Source organism: Lethenteron reissneri, chromosome 63, assembly GCF_015708825.2.
Source record: "Lethenteron reissneri isolate LAM-NWPU_2019-01 chromosome 63, ASM1570882v1, whole genome shotgun sequence".
Lineage (NCBI taxonomy): Eukaryota > Metazoa > Chordata > Hyperoartia > Petromyzontiformes > Petromyzontidae > Lethenteron > Lethenteron reissneri.
In genome coordinates, this window is record NC_083841.1 from 2,848,469 (window position 1) to 2,871,402 (window position 22,934).

General features: G+C 56.1%; 1 protein-coding gene across 2 annotated transcripts; it reads right to left on the reverse strand.

The window, feature by feature from the left end:
* Window positions 1-175: 175 nt before the first annotated feature.
* LOC133358708 (uncharacterized protein DDB_G0290587-like) lies at window positions 176-9,394 on the reverse strand. Of its 2 annotated transcripts, none has more exons than XM_061577147.1 (5): window positions 9,268-9,394; window positions 4,588-4,829; window positions 3,089-3,261; window positions 2,025-2,458; window positions 176-1,063 (listed from the first exon to the last, which is right to left on the reverse strand). In XM_061577147.1, exons 3-5 carry the CDS (start codon window positions 3,145-3,147, stop codon window positions 564-566), a joined length of 993 nt encoding a protein of 330 aa, XP_061433131.1. In that variant the 5' UTR covers window positions 3,148-3,261; window positions 4,588-4,829; window positions 9,268-9,394; the 3' UTR covers window positions 176-563. The 2 variants fall into 2 exon arrangements, with proteins under 2 accessions (XP_061433131.1, XP_061433130.1); XM_061577146.1 differs by lacking the exon at window positions 9,268-9,394 and adding an exon at window positions 8,120-8,212.
* Between the last annotated feature and the right edge of the window lie 13,540 nt (window positions 9,395-22,934).

Consider the following 22,934-nt stretch of genomic DNA (forward strand, 5'->3'; position numbering starts at 1 on the left):
CAACGACTGCAATGTCGCACTCGGGCAGTCAAGCCAGTGGAAGATGGCGGCAGCCTCCGCGCGGCACCGCTCCGTTGAGTGGGAAATCGCGACGGATGACGCGGCGACCGAACGTCGATCATGGACCGGTTCTCCAGAGCAACAACAACCACAACAACCACAACAACCCCTCGCAATGAATAATTTATTTAGTATTTTCAAACTTGACGATGACGACAATGGCGGCGGTGGCAGCATCGACGTAGATCTAACAACGCCTTGAAATATCGCCGCACGTCCCCGTGACGGACGCGCGATTGCCATTCAACACCCGGCTCTCCGAGCAGAGCTCGTTTTACTTTCCACCATGTAAAGTTTTTTCGCAGTAGAAAATCCACCAATCCAGTGGTGCCGCCGACAGTCTGACCGTACGTGAATCCACGGGGGGCCGCCGACGACCCGGCAACCGGAGCGTTGCACCGGTCCGAGCCGATTCCCTGCGCCGTTCCGGCGACGGCCGCTGCCGCCCGCCGAGCTCGCGGCGTCCCACGGCACGCCGGTCCACGTCCCGCCCGCCCGCCCGCCTACACCACGGTGTCCTCCTGCCGTTCCGACCCGGCCGCCCCCTCGTCGTCCTCGCCTCGCCGCGGCAGCGGCTGCTGCGCGCCGCCCCTGTCGCTGCCCGTGCCCTGGGCGGCGCCGGCGCGCTTGGGGTACAGCTGCAGGCACAGCCACTCCAGCCTCGCCAGCGCGCCCGCCTTCAGCTGCTCCCACTGGCCGAGCTTCTTGCTTCTCTTTGCGCTCTGCTGCTGCTGCAGCAGAGTTAGCGGCGCTTGCTCGCGCTTGCCGGCACCGGCGGGCGGCTTCTCGGGCTGCAGCCCGTCCAGTCCGAAGAGCGTCCGTTCCGCGCGCCGGCCCAGCTGCTGCTGCTGCTGCTGCCGAAACGTTTGTGTCTTGGAGGTCATCGGCTGCGTCTCCTCCACGGCGGCGCCGCCCGTCCGCTCCGCGCACGCGCACGTGTGCAGCACCACGTCGCTGTGCGGCGCCGGCCCCACCGTCAAGGTGTGGAGCCGCCCGGCTGGGACTGGGTCGGAGGAGGAGGGGGGTGGGGGAGCGGTGAAACGGGGGGACTGCTTCGCTGGAGGGAATCCAACGTAGAGCAGTTGAACAAACGCAGTGCAGTCTGTTCTCCTATAACGCGGTAGGAGTTGTGTTCCTCAAGTTATAATAAATAATATACGGTAAGCGCAGTCGGCGAAAACACGAGATGCGTATGTGGGCTGAACCAAGGTTGTGGTGTGTGGGTTGCATCTAGAAGCATCCAGCAGCATCCCAATGCCTTGTGAGACGCCACGCCGAGGCAGCCGTACCACTGCTTATTCCTTGATTGCGTTATGTCAAATTCTCATCCGTGTTATGAAAATTGCGTTCCCCCATGTTTATTCATCGCGTCGTATCCAACTCGCGTTGTGAAAACACGCGGCGGTGTAGGAGAAACGGACCGTACTTAGAATTCCTTCCGTCTCTCTCGACGCAACGGTACCTTTTAGTCCGTCGACCTATTGGCATTCCACACGCAAATATGCAGCGGCGATTGTTCAAAGCGAGCAAACGCGACTGGTTTTGGCATCTTGATTTAAAGCTTTGCAAGGATTCATATTCTTGGTTCTTTCGGTAAAGTCACGTAGAAGGGAAATAATAAAAGAATATTAATATAAAACTCAAGATGCCAAAACCATATTCTTGGTTCTTTCGGTAAAGTCACGTAAAAGGGAAATAATAAAATAATATTGATATTGTTTTATATCAATATTATTTTATTATTTCCCTTCTACGTGACTTTACCGAAAGAACCAAGAATATGGTTTTGGCATCTTGAGTTTTCGTCGGCGGACGCCCGTCTTGATAGATGCACGCTGCCGGCTTAGCGGATGTTGTTGGCAAGAGCGCTCCACGTAAAGTGATTGTAAACGAAAGGGGTCCGAAGCGATAGCACCCCACAACATCTTTATTTACCTGACTCCAACACGGTGACAACGGCTTACCTGGCACCACAGGGATGTGCTTAGCCGCGTGGTGATGGGGAACCGGATCCGGAACAGGGGCGGGGGTGGCGGTGGTGGCGGTGGTGGTGGCGGTGGTGTTAATGGTGGTGCCGGTGGTGGTGGCGGTGGTGTTAATGGTGGTGGCGGTGGTGGCGGTGGTGGCGGTGCCAGCGGTGGTGGTGGTGGTGGCGGCGGTGGTGGTGGCGGCGGTGGTGGTGGTGGCGGCGGATGTGGCGGTGGCGGTGGTGGTGGTGGTGGCGGCGGCGGTGGTGGCGGCGGTGGTGGTGGTGGTGGCGGTGGTGGTGGCGGCGGTGGTGGTGGTGGTGGTGGCGGTGGTGGCGGCGGTGGTGGTGGTGGTGGCGGTGGTAGTGGCGGCTGTGGTGGTGGCAGCGGCGCCTTTGTTCACGGTGGACTCTGGTGCAGAGTTATCGCTGCTGTGGGTACGAGGAACAGAGACAAGGTGGTGAAACCCCAGATGGGCGCGTTGTGGGGAGGAGGAGGGGCATCTGGTGCGTGGGTGCAGCACACGGGCCAACAAAATGCCTTCCCGTGCCAGTTAGCCAGCCACAAGTACCAGACACCCACTGATCCCGGCCAGACACCCACAAGTACCAGACACCCACTGATCCAGTCCCCACAAGTACCAGACACCTACTGATTCTAGCCAGTCCCCACAAGTACCAGACACCCACTGATTCCAGCCAGACCCCACAAGTACCAGACACCCACTGATTCTAGCCAGTCCCCACAAGTACCAGACACCCACTGATTCCAGCCAGACCCCACAAATACCAGACACCCACTGATTCTAGCCAGTTACAAGTACCAGACACCCACTGATCCTACCCGGTTCCCCACAAGTACCAGACACCCACTGATTCTAGCCAGCTACAAGTACCGGACACACACTGATTCTAGCCAGACCCCACAAATACCAGACACCCACTGATTCTAGCCAGTTACAAGTACCAGACACCCACTGATCCTACCCAGTTCCCCACAAGTACCAGACACCCACTGATTCTAGCCAGCTACAAGTACCGGACACCCGTGCGCGTGCGTACGTCTGGTCTCCGCATGCTGCCGTCGTTGCCATGTGATCACCGCACGCGGTGACCGGCATGCCCTCCCCCCCAGCGACTCTCAGAAGACGACGGAGTTCTCGGTGTGAGTAGCCCAGCCTGGTTTTCTCCCTGCCCCCCCCCGCCACGCGCCTTCAACTTGACCAGCAAGTCTCCTGTAGGGGTGGGCGCACACGCACGCACACACAGACACACGCACGCATACACACACGCATACATACACGCGCATACGCACACACGCGCACGCACACACGCACACACACGCACGCACACGCACACACGTACGCACGCACACACACGCACACACACGCACACACGCACATACACGCATGCACACGCGCACACACGCACGCGCACACACGCACGCACACACATCGGTGAGTGTACTCTTAGTGTGGTGTGCCATTCAATTCCGACGCAATTCCAGGAAAACTCGGCTTTCGCGACCAATATAATCGATAATAAAATCTTGTACTCTGATTGTAAATGTTGTGGCTTGGCTCTCCAACACACCGGTGTGCTGTATGAGTGACGGATTGGCCACGTTTTGTTTACGTGACAACCCTTCCTAGTTGGCTGTGTCGGGTGGTGTGTCTCTCTGTGTGTCTCTGTGTTATCACTCTCTGCTTACGTGTCTGTCTGTGTGTCTCCGTGTCTGTTTTGTCTCTCTCAAATTTAGCAATATTTTGAAGAACGTAATCAACCAGGTAGGGTCTTCTGGTCGAACACCATATGAGACTAGGCTCTAAAGAAAGCTGGCTCTGGTGTGGACCAATCAGTTTTAAAGAATGCATACATTATCAGAGTATTGTTTTTTGTTTGCATTTGACTGCAAGTATTGTGGTTAATGTACGCATGATTCCTTGCAAAAGGTGTCAGTTTTTGTTGCCAGAAAAAAAGGGGAAAAACCCTATTAGTATATTTTGGTACTGGCAAAGGAGGTCCCAAGATGAACCAGGTAGGGTGTTGACTGTTATGTTAGCCGACTCTCTGTGTGTTGTATTGCATTGTATTTCTAAGTTTACTAGGTTTATTCTAGATTTGAAGTTTTCGTGACTGCAATGATCCATACTCTTTGGTTCTTTCGGTAAAGTCACGTAGATGAAAAATAGAAATAATAATAATGAAAATAATAAAATGAAAATAACTAAAATAAATGACGACGTTTCGGGCGCAACACAAGCGTCTGTCATCAGGTGGGAAAGCATGGTCTGCTGCTGAGGCAGACTTTTGTGGATTTTTCTCCGAGCTACTCCGGGTTTTCCCTGAATCAACATGCGTCTTAGAGTATTTGCCTGCTATAGATTTTCACGTGGTAAGCCCACTTCGTTGAGCTATCATTTCTGGCGAGGTCGCTTCGGCAAAAAGAGTTACACAGTTCCAGTGGACCTTGCCTGTTAAAATAAAAACAGTTTCGTTTTTAAAAGTACTTTAGCGCGTGGTTGGCTACGTGCGGTGCGAAAGAAGTTCAACATACTCACCTCTCGTGGGTCGCGTTTGGCCCGTGCGTGTTCCGTGCGTCGTCGCGCCTGCTTACAGCAGCAGCAGCTCTGCCCCTGCACCCCGCTGCACCTGCACAGCCAGGCCCCAAGGCTCGGCAAGCCTCAGGTGGTGCCCCACGCTGCACCAGCTCCTGCCGTCAGCCGGTGCAGAATCTCCCGAAGCAGTCCGTCCTATCGAGCTTCGGCCACCGCTGCGGTGCGGCTCGGCAATGCAGCTCGAACTGTCGGGGTGGTTAGGGTCAGAGATAGCGGGGAGGAGAGGGGGGTTCACAACGATTACAGCTGACACTTGAGCCGAGGTGGGCGGGTGGCTCGGAGGAGAAAACTCTCTTAACCCTCCTTTCCCGTTCCTAGACGTTGGGTGGGCGTCCCATTCGCCGCCGCCGCCGCCGAATCTCGGAATGCCGCGAGCGGTTCGGCATTCAAACATTTTTCAGAGAGCCGCAGGGGACAGCAGCGCCGTCGTTTGTTTTAAAAGACGTCGTTACTCACCGCAGAGAACTGTAGCGACACGACCGCCGCCACCCTACGATAGCCGGCGCAGAAACAGCGCCACGCGGCCACCTCCTGCGTGGCCCTTTTACCGATGTCCGCGTACGTCAATGGAACGGGGGAAAGGTTAAGGGTGTGGACTTGCACAGTTGCGGGGAGCTGACGGCGCGGATGTCTGGGGCAAGGCAGTTCCAGGCGATGGGTGGCAGCAAAGGTAACCGAGTGATCTCCCGACCGAGGAGACGAGGCGAAGGATGACCAAACCTCTAAAACACTAAAATCAGATCGCTCAAATCGTAATACTCGCGGGTGACTCCCGCACCTTTGACTGGGGGTTAACCTCTTTATACTGATGGGTGGACAGAGGCAGTGGGTGGGGCGGGGAGGGATTTAAGGAGCTTGTACCGTTTCAATTGCCACGCCAGGATATTAAATCAGCCAGCCAGCCAGCAAAACTTTGAAAAAATAACGCAGTGAAGGTATCCGTCGTTGGATGATGGTCCAACCCCCCAGCGTCCCTACCTCCCTGCCCCTGGGTGTCCCCCTCGCGTGCGTGACAACCCCTAGCTCCCCCCCCCTCCCACCCAGACGCATATGCCACCAGTCGCCCCCCTACCCACGTACCTCCTCTGCGCGCGCCTACCCCCACGGCCTACCCACGCACCCCGCACCCCGCACTCAGCTGTCTCTCCCCGCCCCCAGCACCCCCGCAGACACGAGCCCCCGCCCGCATGGCCGCCCAGCCAGCCAGAAAAACTTTGAAGAAATAAATAATAGAGGCACCCCCACGATTTTTACGAAAGGGATGCGTTCTTCGATGAAAGAACAAAAAAAAAGACCCGTAAAATGACATTTCGTAAATTGGCACGAATTATCTCGTTAGCTTAATACTAAACATTGGGGATATGTTTGGGACAGTCATTGCAAACGCGACTCCTAACCTAGAAATACACCAGCTATGTAACTTTCTACAATACAAAAAAAGAATAATCCATGGGATATTAAAACGACTGTAAAACATATTATTGGTTCTTTCGGTAAAGTCACGTAGAAGGGAACTAATAAAATAATAAAAATAAAACATAATAAAATAAAATTCTCACGACGTTTCGGCCACAACGCAAGCAGCCGTCCTCAGGTGAAGACCAGGTCTGTCGGGGAGACAGCGAAACAATTTAAAACAATTTAAAATAATTAACCCCAACACCTCCACGGGACACCCGTGACGCAGCCTCCCCGGGTGACCTCTCGTTTGATGATTTCCGGACGCGTCGTGGTCTATGCGTCGTTTGTCGGAATAAAAAAAAAGTCTCCGTGATTTTCCAGTTGTGCTCACGCCGAATTTTCGTTCGGCGTAAGCGCACCGGTTATGTGTCAGTGAATAAAACCCACAACATTTACAATTCGAGTACGGCGTTTTGCCGGTAATTACAACGGGCGTCATCAGGCGGACAGCCAGAGTTGTGGCTGTCTGGCTGATCACGTGACAAACTTCACTCATTGGCTGTGTCGGGTGGTGGCGGGTTTAACGACACATTCGTATTTACGCGATCTAACCCAAAAACCCTCTATCATGAATACATGTGTGTGACGCAGAAGGGATATAACAAAAGAATAAAAATAAAACGTGATAAAATTAAAATTTCACGACGTTTCGGCCACAACGCAAGCAGCCGTCCTCAGGTGAAGAACAGGGCTGTCGGAAAGACAGCGTCCCAGCTCTGTTCTTCACCTGAGGACGGCTGCTTGCGTTGTGGCCGAAACGTCGTGAGAATTTTATTTTATTACGTTATATTTGTATTATTTTATTACTTCCCTTCTACGTGACTTTACCGAAAGAACCAAGAATATGAATCCCTGCAGTCACGAAAGCTTTAAATCTGAACCCGTGTGTGAGTTACAATGTTTCCACTTGCCATTCCTGACGTGACCTGCTCTCAAGATTGTTTAATACGGCTAATTAACATTTTACATTTCGCATTTTATAAGGTCTACTTATTCATAATTTTATATATTTTAGCCCTTTAGTATTACTTATACTTTGTAACGTTAGTATAGTTAGAATGTATACCTCGTATATAAGTTTTTAAGATTCCTACTTGTTAAATGTATGCACCGTCCTGCCATAGTGAATTCCTTGTATGTGCAAACTTACATGGCGATTAAAACCGTTTATGATTCTGATTCTAAAGGCCCCACGGCCCCTCCCAGGTTTGTACGACTCTCCAAGTGCGACGAGACGCGTAACGCCTCCACAGCTCCCCGTGATGATCACCAACATCTTCGTTGTCCACTCGGCTACCCGTGCAAACTGCGTACGGAGTCATCGTACGCGTGCATGTTGAACTTGAATCGCACCCTACTCGAGCTGATCTCGGCAAGGAACGTGAACCATCATCACGCAAGTGTCCTTTGGCTCAGACGTCGAACAAAGACGGCGGCCACCGCGTCGCGTGCTTCAGGACGCGCTTCTCTGGCCGTCTGGAACGCTCTTCCATCCGATACGAGGACGCCGCTGGAGCGGTCCAACTTTGAATTCGTCGAGATTGAAAGCTAATTTCTTTAGAACTGCGTGTTGTTGTTGTCGTTGTTGTTGTGTGTTTAGTGTTGCTGTCCTACACCCCCGCACATCCGATTAGCGCGTTTGGCTACGTACGGTACGAAAGAAGTTCAACGTACATCGGAGGCGCTGGAGGAAGTACAGCAAACGAACACACAACAAACCAACAGCTTTAAAGACCCGAGTTTTCAATCGAGGCTGAAGAACGCACTTCCCCCAGCGCTTGCCAGCCGCCCGATCTCGCCTCGCTCGCCGGCCCCTTCCCTCCCCATCCCCGTGACCTCTCTGTCAGCGGCACAATCCGAGAGACGCGCTCCCCTCTCGACGAGACCGTGACCCGAGCACGACAGCGGCTTGGGACGCGCGCAGCCCGATGCCGTGGCCGTCATCCCGGCGCTGTACCCGGTGAGCGACGCTGCGTCGTGGGTTGTTTGTTTGTTTGTTGTTGTTGTTGTTTACCTTTGCGCGTATTCACACGAGCCTCGGTCCCATCGCCCTCACCGCCAGCGCTCCTCTCGCGCTCTGTGTGCCTACTGTACTCCGTGCGCGGCTTATAGGGTCGCCGCAATTGCCTCATGGTTCAGAGGTCGCCGGTTTGAATCCTAGCCCAGTTCGCTGATAAGGTGGCCGTCGATGTGTGGGGTAGTGGTGGGTGGGGTTGGGGGGGGGCCGTCAAAGTGGTCGTTGGGTTACCACGTGGCCGAGTTTGACCCGACCGCGTTTGGCACGGACGGTCGGTCCATCGGTTGCGATGTTTTGGGTGTTCGGGTGGCCGGCGTTGATTCGTACCCGGATCTCGGTTGCGGTTGACCGCACGGCGTTGATGTTGCAAGCGAGGACTCGAGCACACGATGGACACCGATGTTACCGAACACCTTTCCGATGAGCGCGGTGGGCTTCGTACGGTGCGAAAGAAGTTCAAAACATGTGCATACATCTCTTTCGTCATGGGATGCTCGATAGGCAACTATCGGAAGGGTGGCTACTCTCGTTAAACACTTACATATCCACTCACCCACACACCCAACACACTCACCTACTCCCCACATACCCACCCACCTACTCACCCACCCACTCACCCACTCACCTACACACTCACTCACCCACACACTCACATACCCACCCACCTACTCACCCACTCACCTACACACCCCACCCACTCACCTACAAACCCCAGCCACCCACTCACCCACAAACCCACTCACCTACACACCCCACCCACTCACCCACACGCCTCACCCACTCACCCACCCACCAACTCACCCACTCGCATACCCACCCACCTACTCACCCACTCACATACCTACTCACTCATCCACCCACATAACCACTCACCCACATACCTACTCATCTACATACTCACCCACATAACCGCTCACCCACAAACCCACTCACCCACTCACCCACACACCCACTCACCCACACACCTATTCACTCACCCACTCACTCACCCACAAACCCACTCACCCACAAAACCACTCATTTTCGTCCACCTTGAACTGATCTTCAACTCAAGCCTTCGGACTAATTTTTCATACGAATACGGTTAAAGCATTTTATTGTTTCGTTTTAAAAAAAATCGTGTTCGTTTTGTGTAATCCACCTACTCGTAGCCAACCTGAGCCGACGTCCCACGCATCTCTCTCTCTCGCCCACGCGGTCGTGAATATCGCGGCTGCTTGACTCCGAGCAAGGCAGGGGACGATGGGTCACCGCGCCGAGTCACCCCGCCGAGTCACCCCGAGTCTGAGCTTCGACCGGCAAAACCGTCACCCCCCACCCCCACCCCGCCCCTCTTGTCGTAATCCCAAATTATTGTCAACACTTTGGTGGTGACCGTAAAATCACGCAAAGTCGAAACGTTGCTTCCAAATGAGCGGTGGGGGTAGGGGGATTCTTGCATCGTGGAAATGTTGACAGCCCCGAGGCGTTGGGGGGTGGGGGGCAGGGAGCGGGGGGGGGGAGACCTCCATCCAGCAGTGGAGATAAATCGTAGCCGACTCGGTTTTGAATCGTCGTCTTTAGAGTGCGTCACGCGTCGTGTGTGCGTGCGTGTGTGCCCAGCCACCGCATGTCCAAGCAGCTTCTGTTTGGCCCCATAGAGGGGGCTCAACGGGCGCGGCACGGGCTGGAGAAGATATGGAGCTGATGCGGTACGGGAGGATGTGGAGCTGAGTGGACTTGCCGTTGACTGGTACCAGCAGTGTCAAGATCGGCCTCTGTGGAGGAGGCTCGTGAAGGACGCTGCTACTGGGCAGTTGGAGGCAGTCGCCCTCCAGCAACAACGGAGGGCGGAGGAGCGATGCTTAATTTGCCAACCTCGCCTGTCCACCACATTGGGCGCCGTGGTTGGCGAGATGGTAACTACCTCGCCTGGTGTAGAGGAGGTCGTGGGTTCGATCCCGATCCCGACCCTGACGCCTGTTGCTGCTGTATATTTGCAGTTTGCGAGTCTCTCTCTCTCATCATCAACACGGTGGCTAGGAGATGTTAACTACCTCGCCTGGTCTACAGGAGGTCGTGGGTTCGATCTCGACCTTGACGCCTGCTGCTGTATATTTGGAGTTTTCGTCTCTCTCCGTGGTGAGATGATAACTACCTCGCCTGGTATACAGGAGGTCGTGGGTTCTACCCCGACCCTGACGCCTGCTGCTGCTGCTGTATATTTCGGGTTTGCGTGTCTTGTGGTGCCACAACGACGGGGCCGCTCTGCCGAACCAGGGAGCCGCCCGGCTTCCCCCACCGCACTGCCCCCCATCACCCGCCCCACATAAGCACACACCCGCACGCATCCCCCCCCCCCCATAGAGCTGGAAGGGAAGGTCACCTGATCGACCGGTTTTTATCCGAGAGACCCTTATCGGGATTAATTCTCACGGTTTCCGGCGATCAGGGAATTGGATGACCTCCCCGTGCTACGTGGCACCGCGGCGCTGCGGCCGGCCTTAATATGGTAGGTCGTGGCGTGGGGCATTCGGCCACCGCGGTTGAGGCGCATTTCCCCCCACACACACTCCCACGGGTCGACGGGGCGAGCAGGGGAGGCACGGGACAGCATGAATAGCGGGGTCACAGGGGCTGTTGCGCATAGTCATGGAGGGTTGGGATAATTGCGCTTGAGCGCGCAAGCCCCATTGGTAGGAAGGGTAAGGGAGTAATTAGGATTTACGCCTTGCACGCAGCACACTGATTAGCATATCAACAGCGCCTGGGGACTGCGGTGCGCGGGCTTGGGGTGCACGAGCCCATTGTTCAGCGCAGCATCCCCTTTGGGAGGTAGGGAGGATAAATAGAGGAGCGCAGAGGGGAAATCGCTCTCTTACTCCAGCGCCAGGCGACCAGACGCAGCTCGAGCCAGCGACCCGGACGTCCGTGCGACGCACCGAGGCACGCGGTTAACAGAAGGATCAGCGGACCGCCGTGGACACTTAACAGTGAGTAAGAAGGGGAATTAGAATCATAGCCGATAAATAGGGAATAGGTACAGGTTTAGTGGAATAGGCCAGCCTCGTCGACTCACTGATTCAACATCAATTCGCAGGTGGCATATAATAAATCATTAATAGCGAAGCGTGGTCTCGCGTGATCTTGTCGTGCAGTGTGAGCGTGTGGGTGCGCTGTGTGCACAGTGGTTCGCCACGTGAGTGAGCGCTGCGCGGAGCTGAGCGCGCGGGTTGCGTGTGGGAACGCGTGTGGTACTGTGTGTGCGTAAGCTCGCGGCGTGCGTAATCGGCGTACCCCAGGTGCGCGATTGTAACGTGAGCGGCCAGCGCGGCGCAGAGAAGCGCAAGAGTGAGTGCCGTACAGAGCTGTGTGTGTGGGTGTGCGCGTACGTAATTAACCATGCCTGCTACGCGGACCCGCGGTGGAGTGGAACCCTCGGGCGACGGCTCCCACACCATGGGTGAGGAACTTAGCAGCGGTTCGCTTAGCAGCGGGGGGGCGATTGATGATGCTAGCCCGGCCGTTAGCATTATCGAGGGAGGGATTTCGGGGGCTAGCGACCCCCACAAATTGGTGTCGGAAGCGGTACGGACCCCCGCGTTACCTCACGCTAAAATAAGACTAATATTTACCGGCCGGGGGGCCCCTTCGTGGAAGGCATTCGCCCGCAATCTCTTAGGGGCCAAGGAAATTAATGGATGGACGGACGCGCAGGCAGTACGTCAACTTAATATGAATCTTGATGGGCGGGCAGCCGATTTTGTAGAAGCGTTACCCGCGAGCGCACAGACACAGCTAGAGGAGCTGATGCGCCGACTCGATCAGCGGTTTGGCACGCGTGACGAGGAGGAAGCAAAATCGGCCTTAGAGGCGCGCCGGCGCCAACCTGGCGAAGATCTACGTGATTACGCCGAGGATGTGCGCGAGTTAACAAAGATCGCACGCCCGGGGTACGCAACTGATGTTATTGAGGAACTGGCCGCCGAGAAAATCCAGCGGTACCTGTCTCGCACGGCGTGGTGGCAGCCAGACATGAGCTGCCCACGTCTTCCCTTTAACGCCCTTGTCGAGCGCGCACGTAAGTGTGAAAGAATTCACAGCGAACGCGCGCAGCTCCGGGGGCTGGGACGAGAGCGCGCCATTGCGAGCCTGCTCTCGGAAGACGAGGAGGAGGAACAGGAGCTCGCGAGGACGGTAAGGGGCCGGGAAAGAGAGCCTCCAGTGTCCCGCGAGACAACTCCGGGATGGGTTGCCGGTATACAAACGGGTATAAAGGATGTCTCCGGCCAGGTAACCCAGATAGACAACAAGGTAAACCAAGTAGGTGAGAGGGTAACCCAGGTACGCGAGGAAACGAATAAAAATATGACCCAACTGCAATCCTCCGTTGAGACCATCCAATCCGAAATGGGGGACCTACGCGCCACGGTGGGAGGGTTATCTGGGAGGGTAGCCCGACTAGAGGCAGAGGGTGGACAGCGGCGTAATGGGGGGGGAGGGAGCGGACAGGGGACCCGCTACGGAACCGCCCCCCCTCCCCGGGCATGTTATATGTGCGATCGCCGAGGGCATCTAGTGAGAGACTGTCCTGAAATCACCCGAGCTAGGCAGGCGCGGGGGTTAAACTCCAACGCCTCCTAGTGAGCGGACCAACTAGGGGTGCAATCGACGCGGTCCCGATACAAATGGACGATAATGAGAATAATGGCGAGCGAGTGATCTCCACACAGGTTCCAGCAACAACGCCCACGGAAACGGTGACTCCCGGCGACTGGCTGCGGGAGCTGGTGGCGGGGATCACGGGGGCCACGTCGCTGGTGGAAGGGGAGGTAAACGGAGTGCGTACCCGCATCCTACTGGACACGGGGGCGGTGGCCTCGCTCGTGAGCGCAGCGCACTGCAGCGCGATCGGGGTCGACGTGCGTCACCTGCAGGCACCGGACCGCGCGCTGCACACTGCGAGCGGAGCCGGAATGGGGCTGCTGGGGAGAGCCACCCTAGAGGTCCGCATAGGCAGTCAGGTGTGCACGCAGGAGTTCTACGTGTCGAGTGCGTTGTGTCACGAGTGTATCGCAGGTACCGACCTCTTAGAACGGCTGGGACTCAACGTGCAACCCCGCCAGCGATGCGCCACCATGGAGAGCAACGGCGAGCGGATACCATTCTTGGGACGAGAACCGACGCGCCCCCGCTTCGCACCTGTGGCCGCTATCCTGGCGACGGCAGTCACCATCGGCCCGCTCACCGAGATGCTGGTGCCGGTGGCAACATCCCCCATCGACCCCGCGCTCCGACCATCAGGAGAGGTAATGCTAACTCCTCACCCGGAGTTGGCAAAACGGTATGGGTTAGTGGGATCCGCCACATTGGTAAACGCAGATGGGGACCGATTGTTTATGCGGATGTTTAACCCCCACAATACCCCAGCGATACTGCGACGGCGCACCCCAATAGCCACCGTACACCCCCTGCACGCACGCCACTCTAACGACTCGGTGTTCGCACTCTGGGCTGAGGACCCCGGGCGTCCTGAGGGTGACCAGGACCTGGCCTGGCGAGTCGGCCCGACTCCCCGAGCCGAGGTCGTTCCCCTGCTCGACGCGTTACATGTTCCATGGGCGGATTTACCTAAGGGAGAGGCCGATCGGTTGCGCGAGTTACTGCGGGAGTATGCCGACGTGTTCAGCGAACACGACTCGGACGTGGGTCGGACCGACCTTGTTAAGCATCAAATTGACACCGGTGCAGCCCGACCCATCAAACTCCCTGCGTACCGAGTGGGCGCACCCGAACGCGTCCAAATCAAAGAGGCAGTTGGGGACATGCTTCGCGATAACATAATTCAGCCCTCGGCGAGCCCCTGGTCAGCCCCGGTGGTACTAGTAACGAAAAAGGATGGGTCAACCCGATTCTGCGTCGATTACCGTAAACTAAACGCAGTCACGCTCGGCGATGCCTTCCCCATACCTCGCATCGACGACACCTTCGACAGTCTCGCAGGAGCGCGGTATTTTTCCACCCTCGATCTGGCGTCCGGTTACTGGCAGGTGGAGATGACGGAGGAGGATCGGCCAAAAACAGCATTCACCACCCCGATGGGCCTGTTTGAGTTTCGAGTGTTGCCGTTCGGACTCACTAACGCGCCCGCGACGTTCCAGCGGTTGATGGAGTTGGTGATGCGGGGCTTGCAGTGGGAACAGTGCCTGATTTACTTGGACGATGTGATAGTGTTCAGTAGATCTTTGTCTGAGCATTGGTCCAGGCTTCGAGAGGTGTTCCAGCGGCTGCGAGCGGCTCATCTCAAGCTCAAGCCACGTAAGTGTTACATCGCACAACGCGAGGTGGGGTACCTCGGGCATCGCGTCAGCGAGGCAGGCGTGCGCACCGATCCGGAGAAGGTACGCGCCGTAGTGGAGTGGCCACGGCCAAGGAATCTGACGGAGATCAGATCATTTTTGGGGCTCGCCACCTATTATCGTCGATTTGTAAAGGGATTCAGCGAGATTGCACGCCCCCTCACCCAACTCACCTCCCCTAAGCACCCCTACCAGTGGACGGGGGCCTGCCAGACGGCCTTCACCACTCTCAAAGACCACCTCACCCACGCCCCCACCCTCGCTTTCCCCGATTTTACCACCGATTTTATTTTGGACACCGACGCCTGCAGCAGCGGGCTGGGCGCGGTGTTGTCACAGGTACAGGATGGGACGGAACGAGTCATCGCGTACGCCAGCCGGACCTTGAGTGGGGCCGAGCTGAACTATTGCGTGACCCGCCAAGAGTTGTACGCCGTGATTTTCGCATGCAAACAGTTCCGGCCGTATTTGTACGGCAGGAGATGTCGCGTACGCACTGACCATTATGCTCTGCAGTTTCTTCTTACATTCAAGGAGCCGCGGGGGCAGATGGCCCGGTGGTTGGCGCAGTTGCAGGAGTACAACCTGCAAATCGAGTATCGGGCTGGCCGGACGCATGCAAACGCGGACGCCTTATCGAGGCGACCCACGGTGTACGCCGAGACGAGGGCGGAGGAGGCCTGCCCGTGTTTCACGGCGGGACGCTGCCGGCAGGCAACGGACCCCCGAGAGGCCGCGGCCACTGACCCCCCCCCAGCGAGGGAGAGTGCAGTGTGCGCCACAGAAACCCTCACAGGTGGCACTGAGGATCCCGTCGACCGCCCGGCAAGCGCGGGACCCGCGGCTCGGGACCCGATCGGACGGATCCAGGAGGACGTCGGCTGCGCCTTCCCGGGCCTAAACGACGAGCAGCTGAGACAGACCCAGCAGCGAGATCCGGATCTGGCGGCAGTGGAGGCGGCACTGCGGGAGGAAAAGAGCGCCCTACCAGGACCCTGGAGCGGTTTGTATGCCCGGTTGTGTGTGCGGAACGGAGTGGTACGGGAGTTAACCGAGGCCGGCCAGCCGGGGGGCATCTGTGTTCCTGCCCAGGTGCGACCCCAGCTGCTACGGCTGGTGCATGACCACCCACTCGGGGGCCATGATGGGGAACGGCGCACCCGGGAGACCCTGCGTCGCCAGTATCTCTGGCCCAAATTGGCACAAGATGTGGCCGCCTGGGTGCAGGGCTGCCGGGCCTGTCAGCAGTGTGGGCAAAAGCCGGCGAGGTACCAGGTACCCCTGAGGCCGTTCCGAGTCAGTCGGACGAATCAGTTGGTCGGAATCGACCTGCAGGGGCCCTTTCCACGATCCCACCGGGGCAACCGATATATTCTCGTAGCGGTGGAATACTTCACCCGCTACCCCGTGGCGGTGGCTATCCCAGATAAAACAGCCCTTGTAGTGGCCCGGGCCTTCGTGGAAAACTATGTACTTAAGTGCGGGATCCCCGAACGAGTCATTACCGACCAGGGTAGTGAATTCGAGGCCGAATTATTTCAGGCGCTGTGCCGAGAGTTCGGGATCCAGAAGGACCGAACCACGGCGTATCACCCCCAGGCGAACGGGATGGTAGAGAGGATGAACCAGACTCTGGCCGGGAAGCTTAAACGCATGGCGGCCGCGAATCAACAGGACTGGGACGAACACCTTCCCTATGCCCTGTTCGCCTACACCACCGCCGTTCACACCTCTACAGGACAGACCCCGTTCCTAATGATGTTTGGTCGCGAGTCTCGCCTGCCCGCAGATCTGCTGTTCGGTGTTCCTCCGCCGCAACGGGAGGAAGGGAGCCACCCCGTGGAGCACTTGCTGGAGACCCTGCGAGGGGCCAGGGGCCGAGCCTGCCCGCACGGAGAGGCCGCGCACCAGCGGCAAGAGCAGGGCGCCCGACCCCGTATGGAGCCCCCCTTCTACACTGCGGGCTCCGAGGTGTGGCTGTACACTCCCCGCGTCGGTGCCGGACAGGTGGGGAAGCTGACCACCTACTGGCGAGGACCCTGGATTGTGAGACGGCAGATCTCACCATGGACGGTGCTGATTCAGGGAGGAGAGAGGGGCCGGGAGATGGTGGTCAACATCCGCCGACTGAAGCCGTGGCGAGCAGCCCCCGAGGGGGGGAGCCCCGCCGTCCAAGTACCCCGAAACCCCGGGGTCCCCCCACCCCCCGTGCCCGGGGGCCTCGCGCAGTACATGGGCCCCACGGAGCCCCGGGCTCCGAGGGGCCCCGGGCGGGGCCGGGGGCGACGAGGACGGCGACCCTTAAACCCCACCGCCTCTGAGTTTGTTCCCCAGCCCGCAGGTGCCAGAGGCCGAGGGGAGCCGTTGGAATGGAGGAGGAGACCACCGCCGGAGCCCCAGGAGACGGAGCCGCCACCCCCGAGGCCAGCCACAAGGGCCGGGCGAATCCCGCGGACCCCGCGGCGATACCTCGTGGGGGCAACCCAGGCGAGGTGCTCCAGTCAACCCGGGACGGGGACTGGCACCCCGGGGGGCTATGTGGTGCCACAACGACGGGGCCGCTCTGCCGAACCAGGGAGCCGCCCGGCTTCCCCCACCGCACTGCCCCCCATCACCCGCCCCACATAAGCACACACCCGCACGCATCCCCCCCCCCCCCCATAGAGCTGGAAGGGAAGGTCACCTGATCGACCGGTTTTTATCCGAGAGACCCTTATCGGGATTAATTCTCACGGTTTCCGGCGATCAGGGAATTGGATGACCTCCCCGTGCTACGTGGCACCGCGGCGCTGCGGCCGGCCTTAATATGGTAGGTCGTGGCGTGGGGCATTCGGCCACCGCGGTTGAGGCGCATTTCCCCCCACACACACTCCCACGGGTCGACGGGGCGAGCAGGGGAGGCACGGGACAGCATGAATAGCGGGGTCACAGGGGCTGTTGCGCATAGTCATGGAGGGTTGGGATAATTGCGCTTGAGCGCGCAAGCCCCATTGGTAGGAAGGGTAAGGGAGTAATTAGGATTTACGCCTTGCACGCAGCACACTGATTAGCATATCAACAGCGCCTGGGGACTGCGGTGCGCGGGCTTGGGGTGCACGAGCCCATTGTTCAGCGCAGCATCCCCTTTGGGAGGTAGGGAGGATAAATAGAGGAGCGCAGAGGGGAAATCGCTCTCTTACTCCAGCGCCAGGCGACCAGACGCAGCTCGAGCCAGCGACCCGGACGTCCGTGCGACGCACCGAGGCACGCGGTTAACAGAAGGATCAGCGGACCGCCGTGGACACTTAACAGTGAGTAAGAAGGGGAATTAGAATCATAGCCGATAAATAGGGAATAGGTACAGGTTTAGTGGAATAGGCCAGCCTCGTCGACTCACTGATTCAACATCAATTCGCAGGTGGCATATAATAAATCATTAATAGCGAAGCGTGGTCTCGCGTGATCTTGTCGTGCAGTGTGAGCGTGTGGGTGCGCTGTGTGCACAGTGGTTCGCCACGTGAGTGAGCGCTGCGCGGAGCTGAGCGCGCGGGTTGCGTGTGGGAACGCGTGTGGTACTGTGTGTGCGTAAGCTCGCGGCGTGCGTAATCGGCGTACCCCAGGTGCGCGATTGTAACGTGAGCGGCCAGCGCGGCGCAGAGAAGCGCAAGAGTGAGTGCCGTACAGAGCTGTGTGTGTGGGTGTGCGCGTACGTAATTAACCATGCCTGCTACGCGGACCCGCGGTGGAGTGGAACCCTCGGGCGACGGCTCCCACACCATGGGTGAGGAACTTAGCAGCGGTTCGCTTAGCAGCGGGGGGGCGATTGATGATGCTAGCCCGGCCGTTAGCATTATCGAGGGAGGGATTTCGGGGGCTAGCGACCCCCACAGTCTCTCTCTCCTCCCGTGGTCGCGTGGATTTTTCTCCGGGTCCTCCGGTTTGTACCTCCACGTTTATAATGTCCGTAATGCTATAAATGTCCACGCGATAAGCCACTTCACTGGGGCTATCCTTCTTGGCGAGGTCGCTTCTGAAAAAAGAAGCGGCTTAGCCCGTGGGACCTTTACCTGTTAGAACAAAACAAAACACGTGTTTAGTTTTAGTTTCCACGCTGTCTTCTTGTTAAAAAAAAAAAGTTCATTTATTAGGTATAGCCCTGTGAGCCATTCGGCTCTTGAATCGGATGCAACCGCAACAAACAAAAAAACATGAACAAGAAAACATCTTGAAGTGACTATGTGCAAACAGAAAATCCAAGAAAAGACAGCAAAATATTGCAGAAAAATCACCGTACACCAACCCTGTGCAAATATCCCAGTAGGATGCAAGTCAAACAACAACAACCACAAGAGAACTTAGATTAAGGCCATCAGTCTAACTCCGCACTACAACAAACAAACATGGCCAAACCAAAAAACTTTTCAAAAATCACCAAAATAAAGCCATGAAAGCAATGAAACAGTGATCACAGGAACTGTGACCGAATTTTCACAATAAACGACGTAAACAACATGTACTACCAAACTCTGCAGCCATAGCTGGCTGCATGAGTCACTCCACAACAGTAGGAGCATCAGTCGGAGTATCAACATGTTTCAATGCACCTTTAATATCAGCACACTAAATCAAAATACAGATCATACTTTGCATACTTGTACGCCAGGCCTCGGCGTCCAAACCCACAGCAACGCACAGAATCACCGCACACACGACTCACATACATACAACAAAAACCCATCATAATAACAAGAAGGAACACAAAAACTTAACTAAGTTGCACGCTTATCATACGGCAGAGTGTATTGGCTGCCATTACCTTCCACCCAACCCACGAGACCCCCGCAGTAAACTCCCCCGCCCAGGTGCAATTCTGCTAGAACAATAAAACTTGGCTCACTTTATTAACAGCAAAGCCACAACCCACCACCATTACCACCACGACCACCCGCAGGTCCAAAGGGCGGACGGGCTGCAATGCATCCGTCGTCGTTCAGTCGTCGTTGACCCAGCGACGGTGACCTCCGGCTCCTCGGTAGCCACGAGGTGGGGAGGGAGGGTTCTGTGCGGGGTAACCCCCTGGCCACCCCACGACAACTCGAGGCGACTCACCTGTAGAAGTTTTTTCGCACCGTACGTAGCCAACCGCGCTAATCGTAGGTGCGGGGGGGGGGGGGAGCATACGTTATCTGCTGCTGTAAATGTCCACGCGCTGAACACATTGTCCTGCGGAGGGAGCTGGTAGGAACGTTGGGTTGCTCGGTCAATGGCCAGGGTCAACGGCGGCGTGGTGTATTCCGCAAATATGCCCGACTGTGAGTGGCGGGCACAAGCCGGCGTGAGTAGGTTAAACGTTGAGTTTTATAAGGGCACCACGGGGTGACCAGCCCCTCCCCACCCAGCCCCACCCCTCCCATCCCCCCCACCCAGCCCCACCCTCCCCACCCATCCCCTCCTCACCCCCCCCACCCAGCCCCTCCCCACCCTCCCCACCCAGCCCCACCCTCCCTCCCCACCCTCCCCTCCCCACCCAGCCCCTCCCCACCCTCCCCTCCCCACCCAGCCCACCCTCCCCACCCAGCCCCTCCCCACACTCCCCACCCAGCCCCACCCTCCCCACCCAGCCCCTCCCCACTCTCCCCTCCCTACCCAGCCCCTCCCTGCACGACGGATACAATAATCCCCTGTGGGCTGGTGTAACCAGAGGCTCCTACCAGTATAATACTATTTCTTGACTTAAAGCTTTCGTGACTGCAGGAATTCATATTCTTTGGGTCTTTCGATAAAGTCACGTAGATAGGTTCAAAGAAAATAACGAAATAACAAAAAACTACGTTTCGATCGCAACACAAGCAGTCGTTATAAAAAAAAAACGTGGTTTTTGGTTATTTTTTATTTTCTTTGAACCTATCTACGTGATTTTATCGAAAGACCCACAGAATATGGAGAATACTATTTTAGTAAGACTATTTTTTTTTATTTAGAGCTCTTACTAATAGGGGTTTTCCCCTTTTTTCTGGCAACAAAACTGACACCTTTTGCAAGGAATCATGTTAACATTAATCACAATACTTGCAGTCAAATGCAAACAAAAAACACAACTCTGATCATTTATGCATTGTCCTTGGTAACTGATTGGTCCACAGCAGAGACAGCTTTTCTTAGAGCCTAGTCTCATATGGTGTTTGACCAGATGACGCATTTGACTGCAAGTATTGTGGTTAATGTAAACATGATTCCTTGCCAAAGGTGTCAGTTTTCGATGTAAAGCTTTCGTGACTGCAGGGATTCATCTTCTTGGTTCTTTTGGTAAAGTCACGTGACTTTACCGAAAGAACCAAGAAGGTGTCAGTTTTGTTGCCAGAAAAAAGGGGAAAACCCCTATTAGTCTGTTTTGGTACTGGCAAAGGAGGCCTCATGACGTAGAGCTTTTAGCAGCAGACAAATGCTGTCTTTAACGCGCGACGTTAATTCTAAAACGTGGCAGGGAAAACCCGGAGGTCCCGGAGAAAATCCACGCGATCACGAGGGGTAGAGAGAGACATCGAGACATCGAGAGAGACTTTTGACTTTTAAACAACTTTTATTGCCGCCAGCAGCAACAGCACTGGAGACGATTCCGATATGAAACACACAAAGCCACCAGCAATACAAACAAACGCTACAAATCCACGCGCTGTGGCGCTAAACGCACCGCGCACAACACGAAAGAAAAGCCACGTGGTGGTGGTGGTTGTGGTTGTGGTGGTGGTTGTGATGGTGGTGGTTGTGGTGGTGGTGGTTGTGGTGGTGGTGATGGTGGTGGTGGTTGTGGTGGTTGTGATGGTGGTGGTTGTGGTGGTGGTTGTGGTGGTGGTGGTGGTTGTGGTGGTGGTGGTTGTGGTGGTGGTGGTTGTGGTGGTGGTTGTGGTGGTTGTGGTGGTCATCGCGCACGCCACGGTGACGAGCGAGCGCTTCAGAAGGTGAACACGAGGGTGCTGTCCACGCTGGTACAGAGAGGGGCGTTCGAAGAAGACGTGCACATCACCGACACGTGTGTGGTACATGGCGTGCTCCAGCCGGAGCAGCCGTCAGTGTCACCTTGCAGCATTTTGTATCCTCGTTCTGTACAGAGAGACACGCAAACTCCAATAATACAGCAGGTGTCAGGGGTCGGGATCGAACCTATGACCCTCCTGCATACCAGACGAGGGAGGGTGCTTCGAACTCCTCTTCTTCTTTCGCATGGCATTGTGAAAAGCAACAGTTTTCATTGTGTTCTTCACGATCGTCATAAGGGGCCGTCCATAAATGACGTCACGCGATTTTGGACGATTTTTGACCCCCCCCCTCTCGTCACGCGGCGTCACAAAAAGTCAGACCCCCCCTCAAATATGACGTCACAAAGCTCTGCCCCCCCCCAAAATAAAACATGCTTCAAATCGCTTTAAACTATTGTCATTGTAGTGCGTATTTAATGTGGCGCTGCACTCTGATGTTGTAGGAGAAAACATTTATGAAAAAGTCTATTTAATTAAGTAGAACGTGTCGTCTATATTTATTTAAAGTTGCGCATTTTGATGTGACGTCACATTTCTCACCCCCCCCCCCCTCGTCACACATCGTCACAAATGTCTGACCCCCCCCCTCCCCAGGTGCGTGACGTCATTTATGGACGGCCCGTAGCCAGATGCTGCAAGGTGACGGTCCCACCTGAAGACGGAGACTTGTGTTGCCTCCGAAACGTCGTGACTTAATTGAGTTATTTTCATTTATTTTTAAATCCTTTATATTAAGTTCACTTGCTTGCGTGCTTGCTTGCTTGCTTACGCCCGTGCAAATCTTTCGGTCGTTTTATAACCCACTTCCCGTGATCCAATCGAGCTGACATTTTGCACACAGACTCGTTGTGCGTGACAATTAATTTTCGTGAAAATTTTTTTCCAAAATTTTACACTGTTTAGGGAAACATTTTAAAATATGAAATTACCAATTGCTTAATGCTGGCAGACAATCATCTGACCCATAGGTGACAGCCATCTCAAGCCAGAGGACGAGATGACTCTAGCCGCCACGCATATAAAGGATTTACGGGTTAATTTTTTATTTTATTTTATTATAATTTTTTACCTACGTGACTTCACCGAAAAACAACCTAATAGGATGGACGGCCCTTAAACGAATGCAAACGTTCCCCATCCGCTCCAGTGATGAGCTTTGACGCAGTGTGGATTGCAGGGACACCACCACGATGTGCCACGGACGGAGAGGTGGGGGGGGGGTGCGAGGCGGGGTTCACTCAAAACGAACAAGGCGCGCGTGGCTGACGTGGCCACGCGCGTGTACGCGCGCGCGCGTGCGCGTGGAGAGCGGTGGCGCAGCGGTTAGCGCACGGCGCTGCGGTGCCCGGGCGAACCCGACAGAGTTCGTCTCCCGCTCCACGACCAACACCGGCGATGGGAAATATCGGTTCTGGGCCGCCCCTAGGTCAGCTCGGTCTTCAATGAGCACCTGGTGCC